Genomic DNA, 25854 nt, shown 5'->3' on the forward strand with positions numbered 1-25854 from the left:
CACCTTTTTTCAGACTTTAACATGATCGGATATAAAAATTATCCAAATATTGTGAGAAGGAACACTGATAAGTTCTTACTACACATATTAATTTTGCAATTGTGGTAGTATTATAGTTCTGTGATGTGCAGCTGAATGTTGACAAACTCCCAGAAAACTCTAACCTAATGAACTCTCTTGACAGGTGTTTATGCTCAATGGGTATGAAGACTTGGATCAGTTCCGAGACCTGGAGAAGGCCGACCTGGACTGTTTGGGCATCACAGACCCGGAGACATGTGCCAAGTTGTTGACGGCTGTGGCTCTGCTCCACGACGCAGACTCTGAGCCTGAGCCAGACCTCCCGGAGACCCTGGAGACCACTGAGGTGGCCCTGCGGCGGGGTGACCATGGCCGCGACTCAGGCTGCTACACTGACCACCGCTGCTCCACCCAGCCACCCAGCGTCCTTGACGAGAACAACCTCGACACCCGGCAGTCTACTCCCTCCACAGACACCTCCTCCGGCTACCACTCCCGAGGCCCCTTCAACATCTCTGTGGGAGAGGCCAGCCAGTCCACGAGGGATGATGCTCATGGCTCAGCCCTAGATTCCCCTCCCTCCGAGGCCACCACCACCACCAGCGGCACCGCCACCCTTCCCTCCAGCACATCCGAGTCCCACTCATACCGTGCCCACCCGGCCACCGTCCTCCCAGGCAGCCCTCATACCCAGGCCCGCCATGCCCACCACCAGGGGGACCCCAGGGTGAGGCAAGACCCAGAGGTTGACTACGAGGCCAAGTTTGTGACGGCACGCAGTGTGTTTGAGAAAGAGGTGGTGCGTCGGGAGGTGCCCGTGTCTGTCCGGGGGCAGAAGCGCAGCACAGACTCCCAACAGGCAGCAGGGGGCGAGGCAGAGCAGGCAGGGAGCAGTGAGGCTGATGGAGAGGCAGCAGAGTTGCCACCATGAGCCACCATGCATCTGGCCAGGACCGAGTTGTTACTCCTAGCACTAGCGTAGCAACATGAGAATCACTGTTCATGTGATGCCCTTCCTTCCTCACTAGAGTTTGGAGTCACTGTACAAGTAAATTTATCCTGGGACCCAGCGAGACGGTTCCAACACAGAATACCTCCTCATTGTTGACTGATGATCAATTTAAGTATTCTTTGACATTTTTTATTTCTCAGTGTTCCATAGTGCAGGTTGATGCATGTTACAAAATTTAAAGTGACATATGGAAAGGATTCAAGTATAAATATAACACCATAAGTAACGAACCTGGGCTAAACAACATTGTATTTAACTGTGTTGCACGTCAACCCTTGTCAGCTAGTTTTTGCCTAGGTAAGAGGGGAGAGTGACCGTGGTTTTAGTGAGCGGAGCGAGGAGCGCTGAGCTGGCCAGGCACAAGCTCCTTCCTCAGAAGTTCCTGAGTTGGGGAGTGGCTGGCAGGTGGGGGATGCAGCCAACTTTTATAGCTTGTCTTTCACTTATATCTTAACACAGTTATATATGATACCATATCATTTTATATATAGTAATAGGATGATCCAATATGTAATTGATGCTGTACTTGTGAGAATCAACACTTGCTCCGCGGCACGTGGAACTTGTGGGAATTCTTGTGAAAGTCAATCAAATTCTTCCTCTTAATAGTTTTAAGAAAATTTAATTTATGCAAACTTTACTTAAACACTATATGTAAGATATACAGTATTAATTAATTGATTCTTAGAAATATTGTATTGAGATCAAAATTGTCTACGTTAGAGTATTGTGAAGTAGTGTAGGAGGAGAAATCTCTGGGTGACGACGCGAGTCACGTCCTAAGTTCTCCCTTTGTGGCAGCAGGATCATCAGTCCTCGGTTATAATGATGCCAAGTTGTGATACTAAAGAGCCTGTGTTCCAGCGCCGCCTGGCGGGTGGCGGGGCGGGGCGGGGCGGGGCGCGGCGGCCGCCCCCACATGTTCACTGTGACGTGTCCGGCTGTGTTATCTAACGTGTCAACAGTAACTTTCTGATGCCAAGATTTAGCAATTATGTGCACTGGTTTTGTTTTATATATATATATATATATATATATATATATATATATATATATATATATATATATATATATATATATATATATATATATATATATATATATATATATGCATACATAACCATTATCAAAATTATTTTTTTACATTATCTTGAATGTATCTTTTTTTTTGTTTGACAGTGTTGTGTACTTGATACACATTGATATTGTAGGTTGAGTTCAGTCTCATCCTTACCCTGCAAGGGCAGAGGATTTTATTTCATCTAAACTTTTTTTTGGTAATATGTACACTTTGGTTCGGGGCCGAGCAGGCTCCCGGTGTTGATAATGATAAAGATGCGCTTCCCACAAGGTCACATCATATGTTCCTCCAGCTCTTTATTCCAAAAAACTTAAGAAGTTTTACTCTTCCAACTTTTGTATTGTACAGATGTCATCATTATTTGTATATAGTATATATTATAGTTAGAAGTAAATTTGTGTATTTGCTTATCCCTTTTAAACCGAAGAGAAATGTGGATAATTTTATAGATTCATTTCTGAAACTTGCTGCTGATATTCCAAAGACAAACACAAAGCAACATAGCCAAGCGCTGCGGGGAGTCAGTCAGCGGATCGACGTCAGCACCTCGAGGGTCACGCACGCCAGCCTGAGCCTCGATATCCTGTCAGGTAAGCAGTTATATGTATTTTTTTTTGCGTATACAAGTAACATCAAGGTTGGCGATGAACTCCTCATTCCACCGTTGTATCTCATAGCCGAGGCGGGGTATTAGGCAGACACACCACGCATAGGCTACACGTGTTACCGCAGACCGAATGTTGTGTTGCCTCCCTATAGTCTTACCGCCATTAGTCACCCGGAGTTATCGTATGGTCAACTAGGTATGGCTGTTTCTTTAGGCGGATCGTCATGGTTATATATTTACTCAACACATGAAAGAAACGCGTCATTACCTGAAGGCTGCCTCGTGGTGATGGCATCGTGGTATCAGGCATGATTTGAGAAGGCAGTGAGGCACCTTCTTAGATCATGGTATCAAGTGCCGTAAGATATGTACTACGTAATAGAGGCTGTGCTGTGTTTTATTGAGGAATATGTCTAACCTCTTAGGCATTTTTTTATACACTCCGGACGTAAGAGAGGCTGTGCTGTGTTCTACTGAGGAATATATCTAACCTCTTAGGCATTTTTTATATTCTCCAGGTTCTCATTACAATTTTCTGCCTAAGGTCATGGATATTAATCAAGTTCTCATGGGGTGGTCCTCTCACTCATGGTGCAGAGAGAGTGAGCCATCCATGATAATCCCCATATTTTTTTTTACAGCAAAGGAGACAGCACAAGGGCACAAAAAAAGGAAATAACAATAAAAAAAGCCCGCTACTCGCTGCTCTAATAGCTTTTCTAATATAAGCATTTAGGCGTTGAAACACTTGCCAGTACGGGACCTAGCAAGCAATCCATAACAGTCGACGCCTTAAACTATACCTCATTAAAATCATACTAAAAAAAATCGACTGTCACACGAGTATTTACGGTGTTCAGCAGATTTTGAGGAAGCACTGAAGAGAGCGGTATGCCGAGAGGGTTAGGACAAACTGGCATGCGTTGTTTCTTCTCTTCTTTTTCTTCTAAATTGCATGGCTTCGTTTGGGTATGCCCCCCTCCCCCCCGCCCACGGAGACAACACATCATCTGTCCTGATTACTGTCGTGTTCATTCGGTTTCAGCCTGGTCGAGCTCTGTACCAAGTTAAGCGATGTGCGAGTGTTTGTTAGGGTGGTTATGAATCCTCTCTCCTGCACGTGTTTACATCTGTGCCTCATCACTACGCGGTATCAGTCTCTTGGCCCCGTCGTGTCGTTGTCCCAGCAGCTGTCGTCGTTGCTCCTCCTGCCGTCGCTGTAGAAGGCGGTGCTGCTGATGTTGATGTGGCTGCTCCTGCTGCTGTTGTTCCTGTGGCTGCTGCTGCTCCTGCGTCAGTACCGGGTTGTTTGGCCTGTAGTCTCCGTTGCAGGTTATTCTGGAGAGTAAAACAATTCTTCTTAAGTTAGAAAAAAAAATCCGTAGTTAATATCAATACTACGTCTGTATATCACATGGACCACTTCAAAAGAAAACGTGAGGGCCGGGAATGAGTTTTGATTATCCGTGTCTTGTGCTGTCGCCTGCTTTTTTAAACGTCGTATTAGTCATTAGCGATAACGTGGCTGATTCGTCTCTTTATACCCGTTCTTCAAGGCGTGGCTCGTTGGCTTCGTTGATTTTTTATATAACTTTTTACGAGTGAGTTTGTAATATGTCGCCGAAACTGTGACAACCCAACGATCCTATCCAACTCCGTCCCCAAAAATGAAGTTAAAAAGCCAGACTAGCCACACAACTATTGCTAAACTAATACGACGTTCAAAAACCCTGGCGTGCTGTGACCAAGCCTCGCATACTGACCATCTTGCGCATAGTGGCCGCCAGCTGGGTCCGTAAGTGGCGCCGCTCCTGCTCCGCCTCCTCCTGGGCCAGCAGAGCCACGTTCAGGGCCGCCGTCACGCTCTGCCACACAAACACAAAAACATAAACCATTTTAGAACGGCCATAGCGTAGGGTATAGGGGCAAATTTTCCGTGGATCTTCAGTCAAACCACGATTTCCCCTGGCGTGGTTCTCATATTTCCGTGGTTTTCTGACGTGTCCAAAATTTTCCTGAGCTACGGTAGAGTTCCTTGAAGGACGACGGTATTACTCACCATCATCATCAGCAGCAATACCAAGAAACAAATGAGAACTAATCCAGCGGAAATCGTGGTTTGACTGAAGATCCACGGAAAGTTTGCCCAGTGTAATAGCCCCTTAAGGTAGCAGCAAAGCGTTGGATAGCATGGGATAGGATGGTAGTCCTCAAACTATTCTTACCAGCGAATCAGTTTTTATATTGACCTAGCGAGGTTTTTTTACAAGCCCTTTAACAATTGGGCCCTTTAATAATTGACCCCTCTTTTGGATTCTTTACAGGAGCAGCAAGTAGCGGGCTTTTTTTTTTATTGCTGTTTCCTTTTTTGTGTGCCCTTGTGCTGTCTCCTTTGATGTAAAAAAAAAAATACTAAGAATTGTGTGCCTCCCGTCTATGGTGTATAGTGCTTGGACAGGAGGCAAGCTGGTCTAAACCGACATGATGTGGCTTATATTGCCTTAAGGGCCGTCAAGTATCATGTATCAAGACACCTCTCCATCCAAAATTGACGTCACTCTTCTCTACTTTCTTCTATAGGAGCATTGTTAGGGGGCTTTTTTGTTTTTATTTATTTTTGCCCTTGAGCCCCTTCCCTGACCTCCTTCCTTTACTGTCAAAAAATTCATGCGTGCCAGTCGAGGCCGCAGTGACCCACCTTGATCTGGTCGTCCTTGGCCCGCAGTTGGCTGATGAGGTGAGGCTTGGCGGCGGCATCCGAGTGGTGCACCGCAGACCGCTCCACCGCCCGACGCATCTCCTCCACCTCGCGCTCCTTGTGGCCGATCTGGGGCATAAGTTGGTATTGTCAGATGCTCCCGCCCCTCACACCAAGTATTTCCAAAGGCCAAAAAGGAGGTTAATCGAGTTCTAATGAGTGTTCTTTTAGGTTCACGGTACAGAAGAAGGCTCAGACTACCACCAGGGTCATAAAAGTACCCCTGGAAATGCCCTAAATTCCCACGAAAGACTAGTAAATTACGTGTTCTTGGACCCAGAAATGTTTAAAAATATGGCCCATAAGGTGCTTATTAGTCAACTTGGCAGACTCATTGTCGTGTTATTTAAAGAACGATTCGACTGAGGGAAGCAAGCTGGCGAACATTAGCGTCGCGATCACTCTGTCACGACTATTTTTGTCTTGCCTCGTGGTGAAGGACTATCGAAGTATTGTTATAGATGAAAATAACTCGTTTTGGTAAGTCAGTGAAGTCAAACGGCCAGTTTCACAGTTCCCCATGACGGGTTAGTAAGCTCCCAAACCAATACCAGAGCCTTCGAAATTTCCTTGTATAGTGTCTGGTGTTTATATTTAAGTTCACAAATTTGATGAAACTATACAGGAAAAGTCTTGTGTATTTAGTGTGGCATCGAAGACCTCACCATTTTGGATTGTGTGGGATTCTATTGTTTGGTTCGGGCTGTTACGAAGACACTGTGTTGGACTGTGAAACCGGCTCATATCCTTTATCCTCACCTCCCCCTCGCTGGCCGCCACCCTCTGTGTAGCAGCCACCAGCCTCTTCTGCAGCAGATGGTTCTTCTTCAGCAGGTCGTATTTGCTCGGGTCAGACGCCTGCAGGAGACATACTCAGTAAAATAAGTGTGTTTCGTCAAGGATGAGTATACGCTCGTGTCTATAGAAGTACAATGTGACTAGTAAGCGTGTATTTTAGTTACTGTGGCTCATTTAAATGGAAGCTATTCACCAGCGCCTCTGTTTTTTTAAGATTGGTGCTGATAAGACGAACAGTTGATAAGAAAGCACCGCCAAACAGCACGTACACACGAGATGTCATCCCTTACGCCACGGAGCCCTGACTCACTCTCTCGTGCTGCTCGGCCAAAACAAACCTTCAGCGTGGTCCAGCGGTGAGACTTTTCCCGGCGTATGATTTCCTCCTCCAGCACCGCCCTCTTGTTCTGCGACGCGATGAGCTCCCTCTGTAGGCGCACCAGCTCCACCTTGAGGGCCTCCACCAGCTTCACGTGCCGCCCCAGCACCTGCCGCTCGTCTCTGTGTGTATCAAAGAGTTCTTGTACCCATACGACTCTGCACCAGCTTGGACATGATTTGGTTATTGGCCCATATTCTCAAATACTTCGGGGCTTACACACCCACATTTGGCAAGGGTTTCGTAGAGGTTGTGTTAGTATTTCCATAGGTAGTTTTCTTTAGTATTGCCTGTACCCATGAGTGATTTACATGACCAAATCTTTCTTCCCTGTGTGTCAAAGGCCCGTATTCTTAAACATTTCCGGGCCTACACACCCATACTTGATAAGGCTTTCGTAGAGGTTGTGTTAGTATTTCTATGGGTAGTTTTAAGAGCCTAGTGATAGTTTGACAAGGTTTCTGCATCGTGAATGAGAAAAAACTCATGAGAACCCAACCTTTGTGACTTTTTGGAATATTTGTTGTGAGTCGAAAGCGTCCATAATGAAGCTCATCGGCCTTACCTGAGAGAGTTGACCTCGTTGGTGAGGGTCGTGATGTCCTGCAGGCGGTTGTTGTAGTCCTTGTCGCCCTTGTGAAGGACGTGCTCCAGCAGCTTGACCCGCTCCCTCAACGCCCGCACTTCGTCGTTGCGTCTCGCCAGCTGCGTCGTCACCACCGCCCGCCCCTCCTGACCCTGCAACACCCGCGGCAACACAGCAAAGTCAAGTCTCTGTTTTATGGCACTTAGGTTGTGTAGCGCCTGATCAATTGGCACTTAGGGTTACATTTCGACAATCAACGACATTCGACAATTTTTTTTGTTTCTTTTTGTGTGCCCTTGAGCCATCTCCTTTGTTGTAAAAAAGAAAAAAAATCAAGTTATTTGGATGATTGGGTGTAGATACTTATAGTTTGGCGCTGCCGGTCTCACGTAACATACAAAGACTTATAACTATAACGATTAGAAAGTGTACGGCCTGGACTTTGAATGTTTGCTAAAGTTAATTTTTTTATGGCGATCAGGAGGTTCATTGCCTGGTTTTACAACACTTACATTAAAATACCCAAAACACTTAAGCTCTAAGGAGGAATATGGCCCGAGTCTATAGCTCTTACCTAACTTTGATATTGAGATTATTTACCTATCTACCAAATTAAGATACTACTCGGCTGTTTTTGTAATCAGTGTAAGGAATATAATCCATGCAAGGTGTTACAATTTCGTTTTCTATATTCAGTTCCCAAAACGTTAATTTCTTTCGTCCATAAAAGTCGCTGAGGACCCTGACAGCCTGTACCTCCTCGATCTCTTTGAGCAGGTCCTTGTTCGAGGCGTCCTGCTGGTGGAGGAGCCGCGTCAGGGCCACCTTCTCCGCCACGGCGTACTGCACCGCCCGCTGTCGCTCGTCCGCCACGCTCCGAGCCGCGTTCTCCCCCGCCTTCAGCTGCTCCGCCAGACGTTCCAGCATTGACACCTCTGTTCCGGGCGAAAGTAAGGGTCGTATTTTAAAACATTTCGTCGCCCAAGTTCACATATTTGACAAGGCTTTCGTAGGAGCTTGGGGCATTTCCTGGAGTTGTTTTATGGCCCTGGTGGTAGTTTGACCCTTCCTCTGTACCGTGAACCTAAAGAAACACTCATTAGAACCCGACTGGCCCCCTCTTTGACGTTTAGAAATACTGATGTAAGAAGCGAAAGTGTCATAATACCACCCTAAGTAATATGCACCCCGGCCACCCACCTGCACCAAGCTTCTGGATGTCGGTGTCTCTGGTGTTGAGGTTTTGCTGTAGCTTCGTCACCAGATACCCGGCCTTGCGCGCTTCCTCCAGCAGCTCCTCTTTCTCCGTCTGTGTGGCGATGAGAGAGGAGAAAGAAAGATTAGTGCAGAAACAGGACTGGTATGAAGATGCTTGCCCCAAAATAAAGAAAGAGAGGAAGAGGAGGAAAATCTCGCTTTTTATTCGTCACGATGTCAATATTTCGGTCATTTTAATCGATATTTAAAAAAGAAACAGGTACTTCGAGGGAAAGGAAGGTCACGATGTCAATATTTCGGTCATTCTAATCGATATTTTAAAAAGAAACAGATACTTCGAGGGAAAGGAAGGGGCGCTTCTTATACCCTGACGTTGCGAAGCTGTCGGCTCAGGATGAAGTTGTCGGTCTTGAGGGCGTCCGACAGGGAGTTGACCTGCTGTAGGTTGGTCTGCGTGGCGGCCTGGGTGTGAAGCAGCCTCTCCACCTCCCGCCCCTGCGCCTCCGCCTCCTCCACCAGCTCCACCACCTTCGTTTCCAGTCGCGACGTCTCCTCAACTTGTCTGCGTCCACCCAAACCCAATAATGTATAAAACTGACTTTCCTTACTCCACCTCCTCATCATCGTCATCAACATCATTAACATGCATTTTCATTGTTATTATGATCATCGGAAAGGCCTATTTTAGTAAATTAGCGTGAATAACTACTTCACTTAGAGATATCCTTCACGTTAACTAGATATAAAAGGCCTATATATGTTCCCCTTTTTTGTAGAACTCTTATGAAGAAAACAAATCAATAGAAAAATTCATAGAAAAAGCATGACTAATACCTAAATGAGTATATTTCTTATGTTCTCCATGCAAATGAACCTTGATTTGTTTACACCACCCAAAAGAGTCTCCATTCCTAGCCTTAAATGCGCCTTGAGTTCCAAACAGTATTCAGAGGAGCCTCGAATCCCTAATGAGAGGCCTCGAATCCTTCACCTGTCCTTGGCGCGCTGGAGGGTGTTGATGAGGCGATCCTGTTTGGACAAGTCCCGGGAGGTGCGCGCCAGATCCCTCTCCGCGTTCTGCCGCTCCACCTCCCGGATGTGGACGAGGCCGGAGTGCTTCTGGATGGTGCCTGAAGGAGTGGAGGGAGGTGAGGGTATACGTGTGGCGTGGTGGACAAGTTATATAGGTTAATGGTGTCACTCTCTCCGCCTGTATGTTGTTTTTGTTTCTCCTTGTCGTAATATTACATTTCTACCACTATTATTGTTGCTACTACTACTACTACTGCCACCACCACTACCACTGCTACTACTACTACTACTTCTACTGCACACACACACCTTGAGCCTTGACGTACGCCCTGTGCAAGACGTCCCTCTCTCGCTTCAGTTTCTCAGCTTGCCGCGTCGACCTCTGCCGCTGCCTCGTCTCCGTCACCACCTGCTTTTCCAACACCTGAAGGAGGAAATAGGTAACTCGCCGCCATCGAAGTAGAAGGTCACACGAAGCTTGCAGTCTCACACAAGTCGCGTTTTTACCTTAATTTACCCTTTTTCCCGCTTAAGAGTGATCTAGCGACGGTCGTTCTTGATATAGCACTGGTTTTGTTATAAGGAACGTGACACTGCGATAGACTTGAGATTTAAACGCATTCCCTCCAAGATTACTATTGTTATATCCTCTAAGATTAATCAAGTAACATCCTCGAGAAATGTCTGAAAATGTATTGCATTGATCTCGCCACAACAAGCTCTTCATTGCTCTATAATCGAAGTTAGAACGCATTTGCTTCAAGATTATATTATTGTAACATCCTTCAAGAATATTCAAGTAACATCCTCGAGAAATATCCGAAAATGTATTGCACTGATCTCGTCACAACAAGCTCTTCATTGCTCTATAATCGAAGTTAGAACGCATTTGCTTCAAGATAATTATTGTAACATCCTTCAAGAAAATTCAATAACATCCTCGAGAAATATCTGAAAATGTATTGCATTGCTCTATAATCGAAGTTAGAACGCATTTGCTTCAAGATAATTATTGTAACATCCTTCAAGAATATTCAATAACATCCTCGAGAAATATCTGAAAATGTATTGCACTGATATCGTCACAACAAGCTCTTCATTGCTCTATAATCGAAGTTAAAACGCATTTGCTTCAAGATTATTATTGTTACAGCCTTCAAGAATATTCAATAACATCCTCGAGAAATATCTGATCATGTATTGCACTGATCTCGTCATAACAAACTTGCCGGCACTCTATACTATGAAGTCGATGTCTTGATTTCAACACCCACCTTGGTCTGACCGCGGAGATTCTTCACCTGAACCTCTACGTCCGCCCGCCGCTGCACGTGCCGCCTCACAGTCTTCTCCAGCTGGTCATACTGCCTCCTCGCCGTCGACGACTCCTTCTGCAGCTTCACCAGATCCTCCTCCTTCAGCTGTGTGGTGGTTTAGAAAAGTCAAGTAACGTTATTTTTCATCCTCTCTCTCTCTCTCTCTCTCTCTCTCTCTCTCTCTCTCTCTCTCTCTCTCTCTCTCTCTCTCTCTCTCTCTCTCTCTCTCTCTCTCTCTCTCACCTTCACAACTGTCGTGGTCTCCTTGTAGGCTGTCTCCACCCTCGATAACACTCGGGTACGCCCCTCCACATCCTTCTTCAGCCGCGCCGCCTCCTCCTTCGCTTCCTCCAGGAGTCGCGCCATGCTGTCCCTCTCCTCCTGTCACCCGTAAGACGAAACACAGTGGTCCACATTCTTAAACGCATCGGGCTCCTATCACGACTGTTTTTAAAGACCACAGAGAAGGTTAACCGGGTTTTCATGGGTGATTTGCCCGTTCAAGGCGCAGAGGTCGTGTAAAATTATCACTAGGACCGTTAAGCAGTCCATGAAAAACCCAGCAACTTCTACGAGAGGCTTTTCAAACAGGCGAATTGGCGATACGTTTAAGAATACGGACTTTAAGACATTATCAAGGAGGCGGAGGTCACTATTTAACATGTCACGTATCTGTTTACATCGACGGTTGACTGAGAACCTTCTGCGTCTCCAGTGACTTGGTCTTCTCCTCCACCAGGGCGTGAAGCTTCCTGACGAAGGTCTGAAGATTTGTCATCTCCTGGTCTGTTCCCTCAGCAGCCTCATACTGGGCCCTCAGCTCCCCTTCCAGCCACTCCCTCTCCCTCTGTTCCTTCTCCACGGCCTCCGTCAGTGTCTGGTTGTCCCTTGAGGAGAGCACAGTAAGCAGGTAAATTAGTAAATCTGTGAGGTGAACATTGATTCTCATCCTCCTGTCTTATGGAGTTATGTTAAAATAGTATAAACGTATTGCAAAGTGCTGATACATTCTAGTCATTAATATATGGTTTGTGGATTCTTATGTTACGTATTTCTAAACCAAACAAGCCTCCGTGCGTTCTTGTGCACATGCGATCACTGGACTTGGCTCAATATACATTTAAAACAACGCATTTGAACAACTTTGCGAAAACAAGACCAATCTCAGAAGTATGTTATGACTTGTGACGCGATGGCGGTGGTGGTGGTGTCGGCGGCGAGGAGAGGCAAGTACCTGGTGAGAGTTTCGATGCGCTTTTCGAGGTCTCGTCGCGCCAGGAGGGCTTCGGCGCGGGGGATGGAGGTGGCCAGTTGCTGGGTGAGGCCCGTAACTTGCTCCTTAGCGGCGGCTGTCTCGGCGCGGGACTGCTTCAGCTTCTCCTCCAGCTCCTCCACGGTGACCCTACGAGAGAGTGATCGACTGACTGTTGTACTGACCCGTATAGGAAAGGTGATTAAGCAACGATTTTTCTTGGTATATATTGTCATAGGAAACTCATTTGCTGTATAGTCGAGGTTAAAACGCCTTTCCCTCAAGTTTATTATTGTTACATTCTTCAAGATTAATCAAGTAACATCCACGAGAAATATACTGATATACAAATGTACTAATGATAATGGTTTATAATTAAGAGTTAGTAGCCATGAACTAATTTGCGAGGAAACTTATATGAGTGACTAAATGGTGGACTAGACCGTATGGGAAGATATTGGATAACTGAGTAATTAGGTATGGTAAAGATAGAATTACTGGCAGACTGCAGCGAAAGGTGAGTGACCGCAAAGTGAACTGGCTTTTCCGCGAGTGTCTATTGCTTTTGTGAGAGAATCCTGGCAAGGGTAAAGGAAAAATACTTATACCTGTTACTCTAGTTCTCAACACTTAATGCAAGACTAAGTTACTGACTGACTGGTACGGACATATAGTGACTGATTAGTTGCTGGGATAGAAGCAGGGTGACTGACCAGCGGATTAAGTGGGAGGCGGAATGACTGGCAAACTGACTTCAATGGTGGTGGTGCAGAGTTGTTGACTGAGTGAGATAACTTTCCTGAATAACAAGTGGATAGACTTTGGTTAATGGAAGCAGATGTCTGAACAAATGGTGAACAAAAACAGGTTAACCCAGAAAAATTGATGAAGCAATAAGTTAAAGTGAAGGAAGAAGTGGTTATCAGTAGCAACGATGTAACTTGTCTGACTATAAAAAAAGATTGACTTTGGTGTGTGTGTGTGTGTGTGTGTGTGTGTGTGTGTGTGTGTGTGTGTGTGTGTGTGTGTGTGTGTGTGTTAGTAGATGATTAAATAAACGGTGAACTGAGAATTATAGACTGACCTAAAAAGTTATTAAGCGATAAAATAACTATCATCAGTCAGTCAAACATTAGACATAATCTTAAACTTACGTCTCATCACCCTCTGAGGCATTTGCATTGGTGGTGGACACGGCAGGGGCCTCCTCCTTCCCCTCGGAGCTCGCCTCCTGAAGGTATATGGTATTTAAAGCCCAATGCAAGAATCTGTGAGGGTTAGTTGCATGATAAGTTAAGCAGCAGGATTGTCGTCACATAAACCTCTTTTGTGGTGACGCCTTGCTCGCCGGGACTCACCATTGTGGCTGATTATGTTGTGTTTTGTCAACCCAGCCTCACCTTTGGGCCGGCCAGGTGTGTGAGAGCGTCCCCGTTGCCATAGAGACGAGCTCCCCCTCTCATGGAGTCGGGTCGCTTTCACTCTTCACATCAACTAATTTCAAAGGCCAAAAAGGAGATTAACCAGGTTCTAATGAGTGTTCTTTTGAGTTCATGGTGCAGAGGAAGGGTCAGACTACCACCAGGGTCATAAAACTACCCCTGGAGATGCCCCAAACTCGTATGAAAGCCTTGTCAAATGTTTTAAGAATGTGACCCTATACCCGCATGCTCCTCGATCCCATTAGTGGCACGTGCCGTCCTGTCGTGGGGTTTTCAGTTAACCCTCAAAACAACCTTCAGAAAGTAGAAAATGCAAATGGGGAAAGTTATTACGCTATTTTTCTGTAATCCAGCCAAAGCCTAATTTGTAACCTGCCATGGAACTGATATACTTGACGACCCTACATGAGAATTCCCTTGATCAGGCATAATTCAAGTATCATCCATTGTTTCTTCGAATATATAGCGAAACCCTGAGTATGATTGGAAAGTTAAGCGCGTTCGCCGCCTCAGCTGTCGGCCTCGCGGGCTTGTGGGCCATGACGAGCAGCGAGATGCCAGTGACCGTAGTATCGTACCTCTTGAGCTAAAATTGTCGTATTTCAGCCGCATTGAATTATAAAACCTATATTTGTGGTATGAAAATGTTCTTATGTTAAATCATGGCTGTTTTTGCATCTCTTTACTCCTCCTTAGAATTTTTCGAGAGGTTTGAAGGTTGGTAGAAGACATATGTGTAATTAATATGGTAACACAAGTACTTCGGACAGTAAGAACGGAGATGTGGGCGCGTTGGTACCAGTCTTAACCGTAATTAACTTTTTTAATGCTCTCAAAAATATCTTGTATCGTATGGATGTTCCCGTGTATCGCACAAGGCACTCATTTAGGGTATATCTTTAATAATTATCGTATATCTGATGACGCTGATGACGATCGAAGGCAGGGGAGAAAGAAGGGAACAGGAACAGTCTTGGAGAGGGGATATATTTTGCCAGCATCATGATTTTCTGAGTTGTGGAAGCTGTGGTTCGTGTAAGTGATCTAATGGTTTACATAGTTGTTTGAGACGTAATGGTGCCGAAGGCTGAATGAAATATAGGATGTGGCAGCTGATTCCTTTCCATTGCCGTGTGACCTTGACTGAAATAAGCTAAACACGCAGTAAACGGAAATATACCAGTCATGAATGTTGAATGATTAACTGATTGCAATTTTACTGCATGAAGTAGGGTAGATAAATCTCCACAGGTTGGACTTTTCAAGGAAAATACTCGGAGCACTTACTGCCAATGCTTTGTTAGAGTTTATTCATGAATAAATGTATGTATTTTTTATTTTTTTATTTCCTGTCCAGGTATTGAGTAATCAGACAAAGAAATTCCATAGTCTGCGAACAGCAAACCTCCCCGCGGCGGGACGGTGCGCGCGCCTGCGTGGCGGCCAGAGAAGCGGGTCGAGGCGCGGGGGACGGCACGCCGAGACTCTCTGCTGCCTGCCTGTCTGCCGCTAGTGGTGCCGCCCACGCCTGCCGCCATGTCCGCCCACGACCAGATGCGAGCCATGCTGGACCAGCTGATGGGGACCTCGAGGAATGGTGAGTGGGGCCCAGTGTGGTGCTTGCCGGGCGGGGCGGGGGCAGGAGGGCGGCGCGGCGCGGCCAGGCAGGATGGCCGAGCTGTGTGGCGGGTGGTGTAGAGGTCCGAGGCACGCCGCCCCTGCGAGGGACACCTGTGTGCTAGATGGAGTACTTTGTGCACCTCCAACACACAGCCGCATTGCTCTCCGTCACAAATCACTCGTTCCTAAGATATTAATTTCCTTAAATATGGCCTGGGGGGAAATTGAGGGATATATTCCCGTTTACCGTATTTTGGCAGCGGGTCACAGGTCAGGTACGGTTAGGTTAGCATTTGTTTAGTTAGTTCAGGACAGGCTAAGTTACCATACATTCAGTTTGGTTAAACGTGGTATATACGTGATCACTTTGCGTGCGCTTTTCATTGTCGGGTGCATTTCTGGAGTTTTACCGACGGGTGTATAACAACAACCAAGGAAGGCCCGCGCCGCGCACCGCCCGCGGATAGGATGCCCTCGCCCTCCACGCCAGAGCGAGTGTTGGATGGCGGGGCGTGCCGGGTGTGTGGCCCCGCCTGCAGGGTGCCGCAGCTGTGACGGCGTCACCGCGACCCGGCGCTGGGGCAGGGAGTAAAGGGAAGGCGGAGTGGTGTTAGGAGTCTCCTTGGCCCATAGACTCAGGGGAAGGTCTCTGCAGGAAGTAGTAGTTACCTGTTGACTGTCATGTCTTTGGTATTGCATCCACTTGTTCAGTCCTGCTCAGAGCACAAAGGAGAACAAAAGTGGTATAAAAAAATATATTAATACAGTTTCTGGTTCGCATCCAAAATTGCACCCAACTCCATTGGTTGTCAATTTTTTCTGATAGATTTTTATGACAGGGCAGTTGGAGAACAGCCCACCCAGCTTCCCTTTTGAGCCGGCCAATAAATGGGTACCCGGGGAAGATGATAAACTGTGCTAACTCAGATGTCATAGTGGCTCCACGTCTCAGGGTAATGGGCTATTTTCCTCCACAGGCTCAAGGATCACAGTGTGACTGAGATGAGCACTAAGGCCACATGCAACTCTAGTATATATCCCCAACTTTACCTTATCAATCATCCCTAATATCAGTTTTTAAGTGTCAAGAGGCTACTGTTCAGTGTCAATAGGTTACTATCCGTTACATTAACATGGTGTGGTAGGTTGGTTGACCGCCATCCTGCTTGCTTGGACCACAGTTGCATTTCGACCATTTCTGTTGCTAAATTTGGAGGCTTATTAGCATTAGTAAAAAGTCATTTTTAGATACATCTGGAATCTTATTTCAGTGTATATTTACTGGGATGTCATACAGTGTATCAATAGTACTTGTGCATCGATGTAGGTTCTATTGGTTTGGATAGCTACTCCATTCTTTCTTTCTACTTGTTTATTTATTTATTTTATTTATTTTTTCCAGTTGATTTTGGTAGTGGTTCTAGCAACTATTAAGTTGGAGAGTTTGCAGCACTGAGCTAAAGGTTTCATGGCATGTTGCAGCTGTATAGACATCATTTAATTACAGGAAAATATTATCTCAATTTGTGAAGGAAATTGTGGAACAGTTTGTGAAGGATACAAGTTCATAAGGTATTGATTAGCGTGGTACCATCTTTTGAAGAATAATAGTCTTCTACCAGGAGTGAGTTGGGTGTAATCTTGGATAATTACCCAGTTCATGTGGTCACACCCATAATGAAGAATTCAAGATAAAATGCAATTGAGACAGCAAACCTAAACTGTAAAAATAGTCTGCAATACCCAAGCAACTGAAAGAAAAAAAATGGTCCTAAATACTGTAGTTGAAAGGCCACATCATACACTCTTAGGTCACAGATTGTGTTCCTTTCATTTAAATCATCAATTTGCTAAAGAAGGGAAATTTGGGTGGTCCAATCATGATTTAAAATAAACATGTGGCCGTAGCATGAAATAAATGATAGGAGCAAGGAAAGTCAGTCAGTCTCTGAGCTGATCAGTTCATCTCGCTATTAAAATCAGTTTATGGTGTGTGCTTAGTGGTGAGGTTTGTGCCACTGACGCATTGGACTGATTAGTTTCAGGTAGCTGCCATGATCAGCAGAATGGCTGTGCACTGTAAAGTCAAAGCATTTTTTTCAACCGCCAAAATACTTTTATCCCAAAAAATATACAAAAAGTTAAGGTGCAGTAATCATTAAATGTTTTAGTTACATATTGTGTGAGTTGAACTGTGTGGCTTCTTTTAAGACTGCAGTTATGAAAAAAAAAAATTCCCTAACTTAATTATGTATAGTTTTGGAAAGATGAAAAAAGTTTGGGTAGTTATGGGTTGGCTGTCAAAGTTGGATTAATATTGACTGATGTGTGAGGTGGCTAGTTTGGGGTTTGTTTGTTTGTTTGCTAAAGACTTGACCAACGTAGCCTGAAAAGTCATAAGACTCCGCAATCAAGGTTTCTTTTATATTTGAGTTCCTAATATAAGGTGGGAAGTATTTGCTTGAATGAGATAGTCTGAGAGTTTGTAATATTTAAAATTGTCAACTTGGACCCTCTTTTTATTTTTTATTTCTTTATTTTTTACAAGACGTTCATTGGAAATACAGTTTCCACTCATTTGTGCAGAACTCAGTTTCTGAGAGTTTAAATGCAGATAAAATTCCTCCATACACCATTATCTGGATTCCAGCTGTAATTCACAATCTTCTACAACTGCATATTGTTTTTGCACCAGGCCATGAGCATGAGGACAGTGCACTTTTTATCATCACTTATCCATTGTTAGTGTGTTTTCAGTTCATGCTTGTGATCAGCCGGGACTTGAAAAAAAGGAGGAAAAGAATGAAGGTAACATTCAAATATTGTTCAAAAGTATCAGCAGATGAAAAATAGTGTTTACCATTGCTGCAAACAATACAATTCAATGTTCCGTTACCAAGTCATGTTGAAACTTCGGACTACCTGTCAGTATGAACAGTTTCTTTGCAATAATCAAAATAGGCATCTTGAATGCATTTACTGACAGCCATCTTGCTTTCCCACTGAAGCAACTGTTAGAGGGTTTTTTCATATATATGAAATCTCAAGAGGTACACATTGCCCTCAAACCATGGTGTCTGATTCTGATTCATCAATTCAGTTAATTTACATGTTCATTCCTTTTGCCATGCTTAGTATTTATAATCATGTTAACCATCTTCCTCTTTTGAAACAACAGTTTATTTCTATGCTATCTGTCCACAATTTATGTAAAGCTATCAGTCATTTTGGTAGTTGTCCGTCTGAGTCATTTATCTCTAGTTATGAAAGATCTGATATATTATCAGTGCAGATACAAGCAGCAAAAAAAAAAAAAAAAGCACAAAGGGTGTTTCCCAGAATAATTTGAAATATTATTGGCTAATTAAAGAAAAAATATCTGCTGTACACAGCAAGTGATGTCAGACAGTGGTTTATGGGTGCCAAATTTTTTATTTATTTTTACATCTAGGCTTCTTATGATAGCAAGCTTCCCACCATGTTGTATTAACATTTGAACTCATTGGTTACATAAATGTTATGCGAGTTCAGGGTGATAAACACATACCACTATATGTTGGATGGTAGCACCAAAACCTAAAGTATTATGAAGTTATAATTATGTTTCTTGGGCAGCACTGCTCACAGCTGCCTCATCCTTAGGTTCTATTATATCATGTATGTGCGTTGTACGGTGTTAGCCTCTGTGTGGCAAGATTCTGTGTGTGACATGAGTGGCGTGGCTGTACACTAGTTGATTTGAGCACAGATACATTAGTAGTGTCCTTGAAAATGTTTTCACTACACTCCTTAAGCCTCAACACATGATGAAACCACTCTCCACCTAACTCTTTGCAATACATGCTTTGTTTCCCACACACTACATGAAGACTGAGTTTTCTTATAAGCTAATTGGCTTTAGGTTATCAGTTTTGGCTTCTGTGCCTGAGTCAGGTTTGGGAGCCAGATGATAGTAAAATTTAGTTGCTATAAGTTTTATTTTAAATTTTATGAATATCATTTGTTGCTCTTTAATGTTTTAAATTATTTGCAATAAGTGCCAGTTGACACTTGCAACATCCTTTTCAATGTGCCGATAATTGTTCAATCCAGAGGTCTTTGCATAAGAGGGAAATATTCATTGTTCACAAAAGTAAATCAATGCTGCCTGTTAGGCTGTGCACAGAAGTAGTGTTGTTTCAAGTCTTTGCAGTGTCCATAACTGATATTGACGAGATAATCCTAATTTCTTCTAGGGTGGAGCAAAGAGCGTCACAAAGCTTTAACTTGACATGCTGGAAATCTCGGCAGCCACGTGTGTATAACCTCCTGTCTATTTTTCGCCAAATGTCTTATCATTTTGTAACAGTTTTGATTATGCAGTTCATCTAACTTACTGTGTGTCCTTTCTGCAATTTGCCAAGTTGGTAGATTCAATTGTTTAAGTGTAGGAACACAGGATGGTTGGCCCATTCTTGTGCCAATCTGCTCTTCACAAGAAAATAAGAAAATTCCTATTTATAGTTTTTTTAGCCAAATTTTTTATGTGAAAGTTGTCAGAAGCTGGTACTGTACATGTCCTTTACAGATGTTCTTAGTAACCTCCTCAATAATGCTCAACACTGGGCATACTTTGCAGGATTTACCGGCGGCTGAGAAGATAAGCTCCCTCCTTACGCCTTGGGGGTGCTGGTTGTGAGTTTTAGATGCATAATGTCAATATTTAGCCCTTTTCTCATAATTTATCTCAAAAGTTTTTATTTAATAAGTCACTAATGTGATGAGGTGTGGTGTAACCTGATGTGCACATGTGTGTGTGACAGTTTTGTGTGCGTGTGCATGTGAGTTTCGTGTGAATGAAGAGTTCTGTGTGTGTGTAATTATGCATGTGTGATAAAGAGGAGCAAGCAAGATGACAAACATTGAGTGCATCTCTGTTGGGCTGGTGAATCAGGTTACACCTTCACCTCATAGTGTCAGATCAGGGAAGTTAATCTATTTGTGGAGCATGACCTTGCTTTCCTAAGTTGCATTTTTATCTAGTGCTCATTGTATATTTTCTTTTTTTTTCACCAATGTTTTCTTATTTAGATGTGGGGAACTTTTGCTGAGTTACATTTTTTCTCTTTTTGCCCAATGTCAAGGTCATGTTTCACCTTACATTTAAGTATTAAAAGTTAGGCCTGAAGAATTGGCGCTTCCTGTTGTGATTCTTTGAGCCATAACTAGTATGGAGTAATGCTTCAAGATAGTCAGCTGTTGAATGTTGAGGAATAAACTAGACCTAGCCTCCACAGTATCAGTGTGAACCCAAGTCATGTGCTGTGGTCAGGAGAAGAATGATGTTTTGATGCCTTGGTGATGGTCTTCCTTAGGTGACGACACCAGATACCGCCTCAAGTTCACCGACCCCAAGGTGTGCAAGAGCTTCCTTCTCACCTGCTGTCCACATGAGATTCTTTCCTCCACTGTGAGTAGAACACCTTTATTGTATACGAGTTAACTTAGGGGATAAATTTAACAATGTTGTTTGATTTTGTAGGTTGTAGAAAATAGATTAACATTAAATTAATGTATAGGAATGAAGAGTGGATTTACCGTACTTCCTGCCATGTAAGATACACCTATAATTTGGCAAGACATTTAGAATAAAATGTAAAAACTCCACATTTTCCCTAAACTGAATGTGTATACAGTATTACATTTGGCCACCTTACTTACAATTATGACTTTAATACCGTATGTTGCTTTTTGCCCTTCTCTGTGTTCAAAGTGTTCCACTGTTGGTTGAAAAGTTACAATGCTCTTACCCCTAGGACCTGTGACTTTGAAATGGTAAAAAAAAAAGGGTTGGTTGGTAGATTCACTCTGTGCAGTGTGCAGGCGGTAACTTTCGCCAAGCTACTGAGGGAAGTAACCATACATGGATGCTACGTTCAGTGGGCAATCTTGGTCTTGATCTTCTTCTTGTGACCTGTATGGTTTTATCGCTTCGCATGTCCTCCTCTCTTCTGCTTATTCACACTTTCCTTTTATATTGCATCACACTATTCATTATTTAAATCAATCAGTATTTGTACCTTCGGCATATACTGCACAGGGATAACTTTTTTGGCATTTTCCGAATGAAAAAAGTGCGCATTATACGCCGCAAAATGCAGTATATTTCATTCTGGGGACATCTGGGAACTATTGTGTCAAACAGAGGTGTTTTGGGTGTTGGTTTTGTACCAATAACAATCACCCCTAGGCCTACCAAAACCTAACCATCGGGGGTCAAGACGCAGGGTGTTTTTTTATCTAATTTATTTATTTATTTATTTATTTATTTGAAAAATGTGCGTCTTATTGGCAGGAAATACGGTATCTCATACTACTTTCTTACCCTGAGTTTTTGGTGTTAAGAAATTAAAGCAAATTCCTATCTGTGCCTCAAATTGATGATAGATTTTGAAATAGCAGGCATGACTTTTTACTAATTTAATAGTGATTTAACCAGCTACTGTACACATCTTTCAGCGGATGGACTTGGGCGAGTGTCCCAAGGTTCATGACCTGGCGCTGCGTGCTGACTATGAACAAGCCACGGCCACCAAGGACTACTTCTATGACATTGATGTGAGTCCTGGCCCTTGATAAGAAAAAGAAGTCTATTAATACTTGAGATGTGAATGAACTGATTAATTTGTCTTACAGTTGACTAGTGTGAAGCTTTGCAATATCCCAAAAAATATTGCACTGCTTGAAAATTAAAATAATTATTGCTGCATACTATTATAGGATTCAGTTGAAAGACATAGGCATTCTCAATCCTGTCATCAGGGGAAAAAATCAAAATTAACATTTTTTTTCTTTTTCTTTTTCTCATTGTGTCCTTATTAGGCAATCATATGTACTGTTATGCATGGATTGGATCTTTATTGAAATATCTCTACCCCAGGCCATGGAACACCTACAGTCCTTCATCACAGACTGTGACAGACGCACGGAGTCAGCAAAGAAGCGTCTTGCAGAGACACAGGAAGAGCTGAGTGCAGAAGTAGCAGCTAAAGCCAACAAAGTACATGACCTTGCTGAACAGATTGGCAAAAAGCTGGCAAGAGCAGAGTCTCTGGGTGCTGATGGCATGGTGGAGGTGAGTGGGGGAGCTGGGCCATAAGGTAAATTGTGTGAATTTTGTATGGGGTAGGGAGTGTTGCATTTATTAATTTTAGTCTTCTTTGGCCAAGTCCTTTCAAGAGACTTGGCTAATTTTACTAAGTTGGTTATGTTGATTTGTATGTGAAGTTAATGGAATTTTTATATTATTCTAGCATGACCATCTTCTTACCTCCAGGAAAGCATGAAACTTATGGAGGAAGTGGAAGACCTTCGAAAGAGGAAGGCAGCCGCTGAACAAGAGTACCGCAATTCCATGCCAGCGTCCAGCTACCAGCAGCAGAAGCTCAGAGTGTGTGAGGTGTGCTCTGCCTACCTGGGCATCCATGACAATGACCGCCGCCTGGCTGACCACTTTGGAGGAAAACTTCACTTGGGATTCATCAAGATACGAGAAAAACTTGAAGAGCTGAAGGTATGTCCATTGGTAATCCTGGTTGTAGTGGGACTGTCTTATAGACATGTTCTGTGTGCATATGGTATTAGCAAACCTGTTTTAAAAGGAGAGGATGGTTATATTCTAGTTTTAGGAACTTAATTACCCTTTTTTTTTTTTTTTTTTTTTTTTTTTGTGTGTGTGTGTGTGTGTGTGTGTGTGTGTGTGTGTGTGTGTGTGTGTGGATTTACATAATGTTCATTGGATGTCACAGCTGGCAAAGATCAAAGGTTTTGTACTTACTTGGTATGTGAACACCCTCTTTTGCAGAAAACAGTGGAGAGCCGCCGAGAGAAGCGAAGAGAGGAGCGTGAACTGGAGAGGAATGCAAGATTTGGTGAGATAGCAGACTACGATGTTACAAGGTAAGATGCAACTACCAACTGTAGTATGAGGGGGAGAAGGGCTTCTAGCTTTTTGATCAGGGAAGAGTTAACCCGGTAGCAGCGACAGGCCAAATTTGTGGCTTTACTGTGTAGCAGCGATGGGCCAAATTTGTGCCACGATATAACCCCCCCCCAAAAAAAGATGATACATAATCTGATCACAAATGCTTTGATATATATTATGAAATGGTTTGTGTGAGGGGTGATTTTTTCTCATTTTTCTCGCTTAGAGGGACCATTAAGAAACATGATACCCGCTGCTACCGGGTTAATCTGCTACTTGGATTATGTTAATGCAGAGACACAGTGGAAAGTAATTTTATTCTCTTGATTTTTTGATGAATTCATAAGGATGATGTCAGTAATGTGTTCTTCCTCTGTTTTGTAATACATAATGATATTTGCCTGTTAAGGCTGATTCTGTAGCTTTGTAATGAGTTTGGCAATTATTTTGATTTTTTAAGATTTCTTTTAAAAATATATGTGTAAGATTTTGACATTACTGAAGTTGATCTTATATCACTATGCAAAATTTCAAAGCATTGGGCCTAAGGAGACTACTTTTGCTTGATTGTCAAGAATAATTGAACTACTCTACAGTTTAGTAGTACTGCATATCTGACTATTCAGCTAAGCATTCCTTTAAAAGAGCACCACCCTCAGAAAACTGAGATCTGCTCTGTACTTTGACATAATTATTACCTACTGAGGCCTTTTTGATTATGAGCAGAGCAGGTGGAGTGGTTGACTATTCTGACCTCAGAGGACTCAACTCAGACAATTTCATATTCATGGATTTGGTAGTTTGCTACTTTTAGGTGCTTGTTAACCTTTGGTAAGTAATAGATTTTGTTTTTGTTGTCACATTGATCGTTTCCTAAGTTTACATCTTACAAAGAAATTCTCATGGACCTTTGACTGGCTTCCTGTTGATATCAGAACAGTTAAGAACATTAAAAGACGAAGACATTACCCCTAATGTCAAAACTCGGTCCTGAAGTATGTAAAGAGCAGGCCTAGGTTATTATCAAAAGTGTGATCATACAACCAGTTACGTTCCTTGCTTAGGGACCACGAGAGGGAGCGTTACCGGGATGCAGAACGGGATCGACGTGACCGCTACCGGGATGGGGACCGTGAGAGGCGACGCCGTAGGTCCAGGTCCAGGTCCAGGTCCCGTGAGAGGCGCCGACGCAGGTCTAGATCCCGCGACCGCTACTACAGGTCACACTCCAGGTCCAGGTCGCGTGACCGTAGGTAAATGTGCTGATGTGACGGATGGCTATCAACCCAACCAGGATTCAAGAGTGAGTTGGTGACACTAATGACTTGTGTAGGATATACGGTTTTAAGTTTATGCAATTAATTTTAGTTACAGCAGTGTATGTCCTAATCTGTACTGTGTGACAGGAAACGCTGCATCTGTAAAAAGTTGATCTGATGATTGCTTCTGTTTGCATGCGAGTGCATAAATAAACATTATTATTTACCATAGTATTTGAACTTGAGATACCTGTGTGTTTGAATCTAAGAAGGTTTTTACATACTGGTAGTCTCACTTGTGAAAATGTTATTTTTGTATTCAGTTGTAAGTTCTGAACTGAATTAAATGTTTAGGTTGCTTTTATCATTTTAACACTACACCACAACACAAAATTAAGAGGGGTCTAGCCCAGTGTAATGGTCTATATGATTATTGTTGTAACTTTCCAATCTTGGAACTCCTTTTCCACAAGCCATGAAACATATATTTTTTCTATGATAATTTTTAAGTATGGAAGTTTAGTTGGGATTGGTAATTGAATACTGAACAATGTAAACATGCTGTTGTTTTTTTCAGATTGTATGGAATTTTTGTTTGAAGTTTTGTTAATTTGTACCAGGATGATAATGTACCCACATGTAAGTACTCCCTTTAATAGAGAAGTAGTGGAACTGAGGAAAGTTTGTATTTGATGCCCTAATCCTTCCTGATAGCCTACAACAATCATCCCTCCAGAGGCTTGTATGTACTCATTCTTGATCTTTCACGTACATCTTCAATTTTGCTCTAAGTACAGCTGGTAAGTTGAACAGCTTTTGTTTCATTCATCCATTGGTATTGAGGTATGCTGTGTCACCTGTTGCCTAGATAAGGGATCAGAGGCACGAGGTGTGTTGGACTCGCAAACAAAGGGTCATCATTCAACATGGGAAGGTAAATCAAGCAGGGCTACATTGCCTTTGTTGCCTATCCCGGGGAACTGTGTCGATATTAGATTGATATTTCAGGGCTGTAATATCTGGGGAGTCAAGGGGGCTGTACACCCCCCAAAAGACATTTTCTATATCTGCCTCAAAATACACGACTGCTTATTTTCGGGAAAAAAAATTCCCCTACCGCATGCTCGCTTTACTTGCCACCCTCCCCCTCCACAACCTCATGAACCTATGATGCCCTCAGCTCCTCCCCACCCCCCAAAAAAATTGGGTTCTGGATTTAATGAATTAACTATCAACCCATTAGTCAAGGTCTGCTATGTTGACACTTCCAATAACACTACAATAGTTGATTGGTTGATTGATTGTTTATTGCAAGTAAAACAACAAAGGAGAAGGGAGGAGCATGCCATCCCAACCCCCAGGCAGTACAGTGTGTGATTATACAACTAAGGATAGTTGTACAACAGCTGCATATGTATTAAACATTTTGCCGTTTAGATAGGTTGTGCATTGTATACACTGCTTGTGTCTAAACATTTCAGGAAGTTATTTAATATGTAAATGTTTGATT

At 43.3% G+C, this 25854-nt stretch overlaps 3 protein-coding genes across 6 annotated transcripts in view; 2 read left to right on the top strand and 1 right to left on the bottom strand.

The window, feature by feature from the left end:
- Nucleotides 1-2508, top strand: part of LOC126986792 (uncharacterized) — a 255802-nt gene extending 253294 nt beyond the window's left edge. Inside the window, exon 14 of the mRNA XM_050843162.1 lies at nt 185-2508. Within this exon, the coding sequence (XP_050699119.1) occupies nt 185-952 (768 nt within the window). The 3' untranslated portion in view covers nt 953-2508. The remainder of the gene's footprint in view (nt 1-184) is intronic.
- Nucleotides 2135-13523, bottom strand: LOC126986793 (cilia- and flagella-associated protein 58-like). The gene is made up of 17 exons (XM_050843164.1): nt 13461-13523; nt 13215-13354; nt 12043-12210; nt 11509-11695; nt 11052-11189; nt 10767-10913; nt 9802-9916; nt 9452-9590; nt 8827-9022; nt 8443-8551; nt 7999-8177; nt 7222-7394; nt 6616-6778; nt 6239-6337; nt 5420-5548; nt 4485-4586; nt 2135-4059 (listed from the first exon to the last, which is right to left on the bottom strand). Exons 1-17 carry the CDS (start codon nt 13521-13523, stop codon nt 3865-3867), a joined length of 2442 nt encoding a protein of 813 aa, XP_050699121.1. The 3' UTR covers nt 2135-3864.
- An 884-nt stretch (nt 13524-14407) lies between these two features.
- Nucleotides 14408-25156, top strand: LOC126986967 (putative RNA-binding protein Luc7-like 1). 4 transcript variants are annotated; one of them, XM_050843542.1, is made up of 9 exons: nt 14408-14537; nt 14892-15099; nt 19358-19416; nt 20477-20571; nt 21621-21719; nt 22042-22236; nt 22438-22674; nt 22966-23060; nt 24150-25156. In XM_050843542.1, the coding sequence occupies exons 1-9, from the start codon at nt 14423-14425 to the stop codon at nt 24340-24342; spliced, it is 1296 nt and encodes a 431-aa protein (XP_050699499.1). In that variant the 5' UTR covers nt 14408-14422; the 3' UTR covers nt 24343-25156. The 4 variants fall into 4 exon arrangements, with proteins under 4 accessions (XP_050699499.1, XP_050699502.1, XP_050699500.1 ...); XM_050843544.1 differs by lacking the exon at nt 14408-14537 and adding an exon at nt 19741-19796 and having other exon boundaries at nt 15078-15099; XM_050843545.1 differs by lacking the exon at nt 14408-14537 and having other exon boundaries at nt 14867-15099.
- The last annotated feature ends 698 nt before the right edge of the window (nt 25157-25854 follow it).

This window comes from Eriocheir sinensis, chromosome 63 (genome assembly GCF_024679095.1).
Source record: "Eriocheir sinensis breed Jianghai 21 chromosome 63, ASM2467909v1, whole genome shotgun sequence".
In the NCBI taxonomy this organism is placed as follows: Eukaryota; Metazoa; Arthropoda; class Malacostraca; order Decapoda; family Varunidae; genus Eriocheir; species Eriocheir sinensis.